Genomic DNA, 10850 nt, shown 5'->3' on the forward strand with positions numbered 1-10850 from the left:
TTGGTGGGGGAGTCTCTCCCCACGGTCCTGCTAGCCCCTCCCCACGACACTGAGGCCTGTCCCTGCACAGCCCTCGCAGGCCAGCTGAGCTGGGGCATTGGCCACGAAGGCTGGTAAAGCCCCCGGCGCCTCCATCGCGTGCATCTTCGGCAAGTGGCGTTGCAAGGGGGGACCCGTCTGGAGCGAGCGCCGAATCCCTGCCCGGCTCGCTCACCATCTGGTGCCCAGCCCCTGCAGCGGGTGGGGAGGCTTGTTGCTCGGCAGCAGGGGGCCGGGGGCCTCTCCAAACCAGGTGGCACTCGCCTCGCCCCAAGCCCTGGCACGGGGAGATGCAGATTGCAGCCAGCGCCAGCCCCGGTGCCAAGCATTCCAAGGGGAGTGGCCCCCTCCCGGGGAGTGCAGATGGTGGTGACACCCCCCCCACACCCTCCCTTGTTCGGGGGGAGGGTCAGTTTCACATGAGAATCTGTAAGCAGCTGGTAGAGGCTTCCCAGGAGGCGCACCAAGTCTCCTGCCCCAGCTGGCAATGTGCCATCTAGGGAACTATGCTCCCCAGCTGCAGGGGAGTAGGGATGACAGGGTTTGCAGCCTCCCCGGCGTAATTCAGGCCTGACTGGGTTGCTGGAGCCTACACAGAGTGTGCCCAGATCATAGAATCATAGAATAGAATATCCGGGTTGGAAGGGACCTCAGGAGGTATCTAGTCCAACCCCCTGCTCAAAGCAGGACCAATCCCCAACTAAATCATCCCAGCCAGGGCTTTGTCAAGCCTGGCCTTAAAAACATCTAAGGAAGGAGATTCCACCACCTCCCTAGGGAACCCATTCCAGTGCTTCACCACCCTCCTAGTGAAATAGTGTTTCCTGATATCCAACCTAGACCTCCCCCACTGCAACTTGAGACCATTGCTCCTTGTTCTGTCATCTGCCACCACTGAGAACAGTCTAGATCCATCCTCTTTGGAACCCCCTTTCAGGTAGTTGAAAGCAGCTATCAAATCCCCCCTCACTCTTCTCTTCTGCTAAACAATCCCAGTTCCCTCAGCCTCTCCTCATAAGTCATGTGCTCCAGCCCCCTAATCGTTTTTGTTGCCCTCCACTGGACTCTTTTTCCAATTTTTCCACATCCTTCTTGTAGTGTGGGGCCCAAAACTGGACACAGGACTCCAGATGAGGCCTCACCAATGCCGGATAGAGGGGAATGATCACATCCCTTGTCACCAATGTCGAATAGAGGGGAATGATCACGTCCCTCGATCTGCTGGCATACCTCCGGGATGGGCACCTTTATGGTGGAGAGTCTCTGGTGTGGCCGGAGATGAGAAGCTACTTCTGTCTGGGGCCAGAGGAAATAGTTTCTCAGCGCAAAGGCTCGGGGTCTGCAATACACCAGGCCTTGCTGGATCTACTCATCCACCCACAGGGTGGGGAGCTTTCACCCGGAGCCTCAACCCTTGTTTGGCCTCCGTCCTGAGAGACCCCTGCCCACCAGGAGCTCAGTGCCTGGGTAGCACCAGGCAGGAGGTGGGAACCGGCTGTGGCAGCAGCCAAATGGCCAGGGTGCGGTGATGTCGCTGGGTGGATCTGATCCTCCGCAGCAGGGAAGGGAGGAAAATACGGTGGGAAACTGACGTGTGTTGATGCTCGGCAGGACAGAGCAGCAAAGGCCTGGCTCAGCCTGTCCAAGGGGAGGTTACAGAATAACACAGCACCCTCCCGATGAGCTCCAACGCTGCGGTCCTGAGTGAGGGTGGGTCATTAAAGATCCCTCTGCACTTCCTGGCCTCGGGAGGAAGCATGGCCTTGTGGTTAAGGTACCGGACTGGGATTCAGGAGGTCTGGGTTCAGTTCTCAGCTTTGGCTCTGACCTTGGGGAAGTCTCGGCTCTGCGTGGTGCCTCAGTTTCCCCTCCCATCCTCTGTTTAGACCCTGAGCTCTTCAGGGCAGGGACTGTCTGTGTACATACAGCACCTAGCGTATGGAGTCCTGGGATCAGATCCCATGATATAAATAAGAAGACTTAACCTCTTGGCTCCTGGCTAAATTCCACTTCTACTCACTACATTCTGTCTCCTTGCAGTTTCAGTTGAACATGATTTTTCTTCAGCCCTAGCCCTGAAGCAGTGTTGCACTGTTTCTCTGCACGGTTAAAGTTGCTGCATCTTGCCCCAGAGGTGGCTGCATTTCAGTGGTGGACAAAGTATATAACAATAACAAACTTTGCACCGGCACCTTTCACTTGTGGCTTTAGTACCCTGGAGACATTGTTATCCCATTTTACTAGTTGGAGGCACGGGGGGCTCCCAGCCCCTGATCTGACCACTAGGCAAAGCTCCCTCCCAGAGCCAGCAAGAGAACCCAGGAGTCCTGACTCCCAGACTCATGTTCTACGCCTTCTAGACAGCACTCCAGGCTGGGACTAGAACCTAGCAGTCCTGCTCTAACCACTAGGCCATAATGCCAGCTCAACCCTTATCTCAGAGGGGTTTTAATGAGGCCCTTAAAGTGGGCCGAGACCCCGGAATGTGGCAGTGCTGTTACTTTGGTGTCCGGTCTAAACTCACCTCTCCTTCTCTTCCAGCCTGCAATGTCGCCATTCACAACCGCTGCAAGGACACCCTGCCCAATTGCACCAAGGTCAAGCAGAAGGTGAGCCGCCTGTGGGGCTGGGGAGGGGCTGAGACCTGAGGGGGGGTCGGGGGTCCCCATCACCTCTCTTGAGCACTGCGTGAGTAAATGAAATTAATAGGCAGCAGGTTTAAAACAAATAAAAGGAAGTATTTCTTCACACAACGCACAGTCAACCTGTGGAACTCCTTGCCAGAGGATGTTGTTGTGAAGGCCAAGACTATAACAGGGTTCAAAAAAGAACTAGATAAGCTCATGGAGGATAGGTCCATCAATGGCTATTAGCCAGGATGGGCAGGGATGGTGTCCCTAGCCTCTGTTTGCCAGAAGCTGGGAATGAGTGACAGGGGATGGATCACTTGATGATTCCCTGTTCTTTTCATTCCCTCTGGGGCACCTGGCACTGGCCACTGCCGGAAGACAGGACACTGGGCTAGATGGATCATTGGTCTGACCCAGTAGGGCTGTTCTTTTGTTCTTAGGGAGCTGTTCACCACCAGATCACCAGCTCCAGTCTGCTTTAGTAGTTCCCTTTCGTGCAAGGAGCTGGCTGATTGTCCGACTCAGCTGGGAAGCTCTGCTCTCCCCTCTGGAGGGCAGGGCGGAGGCTTGTAGGTAGGGGGCGCTCTGTGGGGGGAAGCTCACCCCACATGCTCACCCCATTGTGCCCACTGTGAATTAATGGGACGGAGGCGCCTAAATACCTTTAAACATTGGCCCTGGGGGACTATTCTGAGTGCAGAATAAATGCAACTGCAAATTAGCTGGGGGGGGGGGGTGAAGCGTGTGTGCGTGCACACCCCTGTTCTATCACCAGAACCTCGGTGAGATAATCTGGCTCATCCCCTTTCGCCCTCTGCCCCCAGCAACAGAAAGCCGCCGCGCTGAAGAACAACTCGGCGCTGCAGAGCGTGTCCCTGCGGAACAAGAGTAAGTGAGCCAGAAATCCTGAGCCCCCCGAAGGGGCCGAGTGCCGGGGTGGCTGGTGAGGGCGGGGAGCGATTTGTTTCTATTAAAGGAATTGGATTAGTGGGCAGTGAGCGAGGTCTACTGGTTGGAGCAAGGGGGGCCGGGATGGCGTGGGGGCCGGGGGGGTTAGAGCAGGTAGAGGGGAGTCTGGACTTCTGGGTTCTATTCCCGCCCTGGGAAGGATTGTGAGGTTTTGTGGATCAGAACTAGGGGATCTGAGACAGGATCCGGAGGTTCTGTTCTCAGCTTTGGGAGAGGAAGGGGGGACAAGTGGTTGGAGCAGGGGACTGGGTTCTACTCCCAGCTACGGTGCTGAAGAGGGCCGAGTCAATGGCGCATGATAGCCCGGGGTGGGGGGCTGCAGTGCCAAAGCTGGCGGTGTTTCTCCGTCCCCCCTTACGTGAGCGGCCCATGTGGCATTCCTGTCCCTTTAACGCTCCATCTCGAAGCAGCAGGATGGGGAGGGGCAGCCCTAGTCTTCCAATCCTCAGGTTTGAAATCGCTGGACTTCCCCCACCCCCAGGTTCGGATCCTGGTTGGGCCATCCCAGACCTTTGTCTGCCCCAGGGAAATAAATTGTTCCATGCCTGGTACTCCCTGTGGGTCTGCCAGGAGGGGCCACGAAAGGTCCCCTGGCCCTAGTGGCAGGGCTGGCCTTAGTCCCCTTGACCCAGACGTCCCACCGAAGCGTGCTGCGTTCCAGTTGGCAGCTGCCCGCCCCAGAGGTGGCCGCATTCCAGCAGCGCTATGTGTGTAGTTCGCAAAGTGCTCTGGGCCATCCGGAGGGGAAGCTGCCACGGCTGCTATTGATCAGAATCTGAGCAGGGGGAGGCGATAACCACGCCGTTGTCTCGTGAACAGGGCCGTGTTCAAGCATCAGCCCTTCAGGACACGGCAAACTGACCCAGCATGGCTTCCCTGCCCGGTTTGCTGAGCTGAGGTGCCCGTGACACGCACACAGTGTTCGGCTGCATAGGGATAACCCCCTGGCAGCACCGGTCGCCCCATCGCAAAGGGGGCGCCGCAGAGTTAGAGGGGGTGCGGGAGAAGTGACAAGAACCTGGCAGGAGGCTGGGGGCAGGAAGAGGGCAGGTTATAAAAGAGGGCGAAAAGTGAATGGGTTAGAGAAGGTGCATCAGGAGCGGCATTGGGCCTGTCTCCCACAGAAGGGGAGCTCCCACAGGGAGGAGCCACGGCAGAAGATGCCCCCCTGAATTGCCCCCTACCCAAGCCTCAGGGCTGGTCTAGCGGGGTTCGGAGCCTCCTGGCCTCGGTGCTCTTTGCCCCTCCTGGGGAAAGGGAGGGGTCTCCACTGAATGCCTTGTGGGGAGGGAGAGAGAGCTGAAATGTCTGCCCATCAGCCACGGGGCTTCTACCCCCCTGATTGACTCCAGGAACTGCCCTGGGCCCTGCAGGGTGCCTGCCCCCTGTGAATCTTGTCCATGGCACCCCGACTGCATGGAGCTGCTAACAGAGACCAGGTGCTCTGCGGAGATGGGGCTACGCTGCCCCCTCCTGGCTTGACATGGATACTGCACCCTGAGGCAGTGGAGACCGCTTTCTCCCCAGGAGAGAGGTTTTCCACCCCGCCTAAGATGTAGATCCCCTCTTGAATGATCTGCTGCGATTACGTCCAGCCTCCCCTGCAGGCAGCTGTGGAGAACGCCAGCGGATCATTTCTCCGGGGGGGGGCTGTGAAGTTCCTGGGGTCTGCAGCGCTCGGAGCTGGCTCTCAACTCCACCAGACGTTAACCGTCCCGAGGAGGGTTCGGGCGCCCCCAGGCTGCACTCTGTGCCGGTGGAGTCACCCGTTCACGCCAGCTGGGGTGCTGGCCCCTCCGCGCCATGCGCAGAGGGTGAAATCCTGGCCCGTATGGAATCGGTAGCACCGCTCCCACTGACTTCACTGGGGCCAGACTGTCCCACGTGCCCCACGGCTCTGGATCCCAGCCCCAGCCTGTTACCTGCACAAAATTCTCTATTACTCACACACTCAAGGGCACCCACCTTTACGCAGTTTCTAGGGCTCCAGGTGAAAAGCACTTAACTTTACTCCTCCGTGGGCTCTGGGCAAACACCCTTTCCCTGTGGACTCAGGGCAAAATCTTTTGCGGGGTCTTTTACCAGTGAAAGAGCCTTACACAGTAATATCCTACATCACCTCTATTCATTAACAATCACCCAAACCAGACTGCACACGCTACACAGACAGGGCTCACCGCTCCCAATAAGACAGATGAACTTTTCTTCATGGCCAGTCAGGATCGGGTCCATCTGGGGGACTTCAGTCGCTGCACGGCGTCATTGGCAGAGTTTTTGAGGTCTGGCCGCTCTGATCTTTGGGGCTGTGTCCTGGGGTTGGTTCCCAAAGAACTTCCTTTTGGACCCCAGTTTATAGAGTGAAATTTGAGTCCTTCTTAACCAATCGTTATACTAAAATTTTACTAACCAATCCTAACATAGCGTAACAAAATTCTTTAACCAGTCCCACCCCACCACCTTCATTCATTTACACCTAGCAACATTAATTATATAACAGACAGAAACAATCAAAGGACCAGACAGAGACCATGCAGATAAACAATAGGGAAGTGGGGACCATAAAGACAAACAAATAAAGAAATGAGGATTTCACAACCACAACTCTTGATAAGTGATTTCTTGCCAGACAGATGCTGTCCAACTAAGTTTTTCTTTAACCATCTCAAGATCTGTTTCTTTACCTGGTGATAGTGGGGGCCATTAGGACGGGGTCTCCTTCTTAACAACCTGATATTACAGTGTTTTCAGGGCCGGCGCAACCCATTAGGCGACCTAGGTGGTCGCCTAGGGCGCTGCGATTTGGGGGGCGGCGACCGCGGCGGGACCTTCCGCCGTCTCTGTGGGGGGGCGGCATTTCGGGGCGGGACCTTCCGCCGCCCTAGCTGGCGGCGCTCCTGAGTGTTTTAATGTAACTTAGATGGCATATGAGGATGTGACTTCCTGCTAACGGTTGCTGCTCGGCTGCTCTTTTAATCTGGCTGCGGACGAAGGCTTTAGGCCTTACAATCTGGCTGCAGACAAAGGCCTTCTCCCTCCCGGCCGAGCTGCCTGCCCGCGCCAGGACCAGGCGGTGAAGACTAGAGAAGATGGCCTGGTGGTTAGAGACTAACTTGGGACTCGTTAGACCGCGGTTCAATTCCCTGCTCTGCTGGAGACGCTGAGTTTAGGCTAGTCACTGAGGGCCAGATTTCTGAGTGTGTTTAGGTGCCTAACCCCCATGGGAGTTACCGTTAAAAATCAGGGGCCGAACTCTCTGCGCCTCAGTCCCCCAGCTGTGCAGTGGGAATCCTGGCAGAGGATAGATGCTCAGGCCCTATGGCGATAGCACCGTGGATGGATAGGGCAAAGAAGAGGCCTTGAGCATGTGCCAAGCTGGGATCCCAAACGTTCTCTCTTTCTGGTTTTTCCCTCCCTCTCCCAGCCACCTGCTCTAACCACTAGTCCCCACACCCTTCCCCGGAGCAGGGGAGCGCTCGCCCGCTGGGCACGGCTTCGGGGAACCACGGGTTGCACTGGACAGGGTTGGGTCCCTAGCATGGATGCTGCCCCCAAGTATTTCCTGCGGCGGATGCGTTGGCCGGGTCCTGCCCGGCGGGGACCCACGTGCTGTGGTCTGGTTCTCGACGGCACTGTGAGACTTTAACTGGTCAGGCCGTGCCGGGGTGGGCTCGCCAGTGGGACCCACTCTCCCCTGGTGCCCCAGCTCACGGCGCCCGTTTGCTCCCTCTCTCTGCAGCGACCACAAGGGAGCGTCCCAACTCGGCCATCTACCCCGCCGAGAGCTTCCGCCAGACCCTGCTGGGCTCCCGCCGGGGGCGGCCTGCCCTGTCCCTCTCCAAAAGCGTCTCCACCACCAACATCGCAGGGTAAGTGCCGGGGCAAGCGAGGTCTGGTGGGTGGATGGATCACGGGACCAGGAATCAAGACTCCTGGACTCTTTTCTCAGCTGTGAGTGGGGAGTGAGGTCTAGTGATCAGAGCAAGGGGGCTGGGAGGTAGGACTCCTGGGTTCCCTTCCCAGCTTTGCCACTGGCTTTCCCCATCTGCCCATCCCCTCCTAGTGCCTGGGTTCCCAGCTGTAGGAAATTGACTGTCTGGCTGGCGCGGCACGTGGCCAGGAGCTGCAGTGTTTTCGTTTCCTGTTCGGGGGGCTTTCTCTGACCCTGGATTCTCCCGCCGTCTTCCTCCAGGAACTTCAATGATGAGTCGCCCCTGGGTCTCCGGCGCATCCTATCCCAGTCCACCGACTCCCTCAACATGCGCAACCGGACGCTGTCGGTGGAGTCGCTGATCGACGAAGGTGCGAGCGCTCTGCCGGGCTGTAGGCGGGGCACATCGGGGTGCCGCTCGAATCTGTCTCGGGTTGGGCAGTGACTAGAGATGGGCACCGCCTCACTGTTGGTGGGAGAGCTGAGGTGGCGGGCCTTGGCACTGCAGGGGCGGTGGGTTCTGGGCTATGCAACCGGGGGGTCATTGGCGCTGGGGCAAAGGGGGCAACTTCCCCCTGGACTTCTCATAGGCCCGTATGCTCTGCTTCCTCCCCGCCCTCCTGCCTTCTCGGGGTATAATAGAACATAGCCCGTGATTCTGTCTGCTGGCACAATGCGTCACCTCCCCCCCAGTTCTGAAACGACACCCCGATGTGCTGGCGTCAGCAGGGCAGAGCCCGGTGCCGGGTGGGAGCATTGCCCTGCCCCCGCTCTCCTGTTCTGGGCACACACGCCCCCCTCCTCGGGCCGGGCTCCCCCCCTGACTGGCCATTCTCCCCCACCCTAGGGGCCGAAGTCATCTACAACCAGCTGATGAGCACCTTCGAGACGGACGAGCAGGACTTTGCGGCCGACTCCTGGAGCCTGGCGGTCGACAACAACTACCTGCAGCAGCACAAGAAGGAGGTGATGAAGCGCCAGGACGTCATCTACGGTGAGGCCTGGCCCCCTGCGCGCTGCTGGGACTCGGCTCTGCACCCCGCCCTGCCCGTTCCCGTCCCGGGAGCGCGGGGCTCCTCCCCATTCCCAGGCTCGGCAGCCCTGGTGGGTCAGGGCGTGGGCCTGGGACCCTTTATCTCTCTATCCTTGCTTGGGGAGGGGCCGAGCAGATGGCTGTGTGCAGGCCAGGACTCCTGGGTTCTATCCTCACCTCCCCCTCTCCGTGCCTCGAAGGCGAGCGGCCCGCAGGGGATAAAGCCCCCGTCCCTGCCCCCAGGAGCTCACAATGCAGGGGCCTGATTCCCGCTTGCTTGCAACGTGGGCGCGAGACCCAGTCAAGCCGGGATGACAGTGATTTTAACCCCACTCTGGGCTCGGCTATGGGGCCGGGCGAGGATGGAGTCAGCCCCGTGGGTCGTTACAGAGCAGCTGATTCACTGGGGCGTCCCAGCGCCAGAACCAGGGAGCTGCGTGGTTGAGCGCGCCAGTGCCTAGGGCTGGAGCTGAGGAGCCAGGCTGCCCAGCTGGGGGCTGGGTCGGAGTCTGGTCCTCTGTGGGCACGTAGCACTGCCTTGGGGCGCCTGCCCCTGCCCCTAGGGGGCTGCCTTGGGGTTCCTGGCTCTGCCTCTCATCTCCCCGTCTCGCGCCCCTCCCCAGAGCTGATCCAGACCGAGATGCATCACGTCCGCACCCTGAAGATCATGACCAACATGTTCCGCAAGGGGATGCTGGAGGACCTGCAGATGGACCCGGCCCTGGTGCAGAGCGTGTTCCCCTGCGTGGACGAGCTGAGCGAGATCCATGACCGCTTCCTCATGCAGCTGCTGGAGCGGCGCAAGGAGTCGCTGGCCGCCGACAGCAACAAGAACTTCGTCATCCACCGCCTGGGGGACGTCTTGATCCAGCAGGTGGTGTAGGCTGGGCGAAGGCCGGCTGGGAGACACAGGGACATTGGAGCGGGGTGGGTGGGTCAGTAGGGGGTGCTCTCCCCTCGGAGTCAGTGCAGACCACAATGCCCCAGCATGGCGCTAGGGGGCGCTGTGCTGCAGGGAGTGGGGTGGGGGGGCTCAGCAGGGGGCGCTCTCCCCTCTGGGTCAGTGGGGTGACCGCTGTGCTGTAGCACAACACTAGGGGGCGCAGTGCTGCAGGGAATGTGTGGGTTTCCGCCAGGGGGTGCTGACTGCACTTCCCCAGCATGATGCTAGGGGGCGCTGTGCTGCCAGGCCCAGGGCGGGGACCCAGCAGGGGGCGCTGTGCTGCGATAACGAGCTCATGGCACAAGTCAGGGTGTTAACTCCACTAATTAACATTCTGCCTCCCTAGCACCCCTTCCCCCCCAGCAGTTCCCTCTGCCGGGGGAGGGCGGGAGAGATCAGTGCACATTCCCAGCTGTTGGCGTCATTGCACTGTGCAAGCAGCAGCCGGATCTCCTGCCCCCCAGAGGTGGCTGCAGTTCCGCGGAGGGGGAAGCGGGCCCTGCGTGTGCTGGTTCTCCCGGCTCTCTGCAGCAGCGCTTGGTGGCGATGCCTGACGATCTCTCTCTCCCCCCCCGCAGTTCTCCGGCCCCAGCGCTGAGCAGATGAAAAAGGCCTATACGGAGTTTTGCAGCCGGCACAACAAGGCTGTGAAGCTCTACAAGGAGCTGATCGCCCGGGACAAAAGGTTCCAGCAGTTCATACGGGTGAGTCCCTGCCCGGCCTCCATCCGGAGCCGCAGCGGGGTATAGGCTGAGCGCAGGAATTCGGGGCTTGTTCCCGGGGGTTGGCCCCACCTTGGCGAGCCAGGCTCCTGGAGCACCCAGGGGCCTGGCAGAGGTGTGAGGCTGGCGTGACTCCATCCTGGGGGGAGCTATTGACCGGAGCGGGTGCTGGGAGGGGTCAGGAGATCTGGCTTCTGTTCTCGACTCTGCTGCTGACCATGGCCAAGTCCCTTCCCCTCTCCGTGCCTCAGTTTCCCCATCTGTGTAGAGGATCATGGAGCTTATCCTGTCTGTGGGGCAGTGTGCCATTGAATGAGCAGTGACCCGAGGCCGGGGAGCCCCTGGGCCGGGCTCTGAGCTGATGTCTGATCCTTGTCCCCATCTCCCCTCCCAACAGAGGCTGACCCGCTCCTCAGTGCTGCGCCGGCACGGGGTGCAGGAGTGCATCCTGCTGGTCACCCAGAGGATCACCAAGTACCCCGTCCTCATCGACCGCATCCTGCAGAACTCCAAAGGTGAAGGGGCTCCTGGGAGGAGGGGCTGGGGGGATTCAGGGGCTTGGGCCAAGCTGGGGGCATGGGGCACC

General features: G+C 59.5%; 1 protein-coding gene across 2 annotated transcripts in view; it reads left to right on the forward strand.

Moving 5' to 3' along the window:
* The window catches only part of ARHGEF2 (Rho/Rac guanine nucleotide exchange factor 2), a 40485-nt gene that overhangs the window by 18905 nt on the left and 10730 nt on the right, over nt 1-10850 (forward strand). For both annotated transcript variants that reach the window (XM_026656256.1, XM_026656257.1), the window contains exons 2-9: nt 2581-2648; nt 3494-3557; nt 7375-7504; nt 7828-7937; nt 8414-8560; nt 9223-9473; nt 10121-10246; nt 10662-10779. In XM_026656256.1, the coding sequence (XP_026512041.1) occupies nt 2581-2648; nt 3494-3557; nt 7375-7504; nt 7828-7937; nt 8414-8560; nt 9223-9473; nt 10121-10246; nt 10662-10779 (1014 nt within the window). The remainder of the gene's footprint in view (nt 1-2580; nt 2649-3493; nt 3558-7374; nt 7505-7827; nt 7938-8413; nt 8561-9222; nt 9474-10120; nt 10247-10661; nt 10780-10850) is intronic.

This window comes from Terrapene carolina, unplaced genomic scaffold, assembly GCF_002925995.2.
Source record: "Terrapene carolina triunguis isolate 2854851 unplaced genomic scaffold, T_m_triunguis-2.0 Scaffold227, whole genome shotgun sequence".
Lineage (NCBI taxonomy): Eukaryota > Metazoa > Chordata > Testudines > Emydidae > Terrapene > Terrapene triunguis.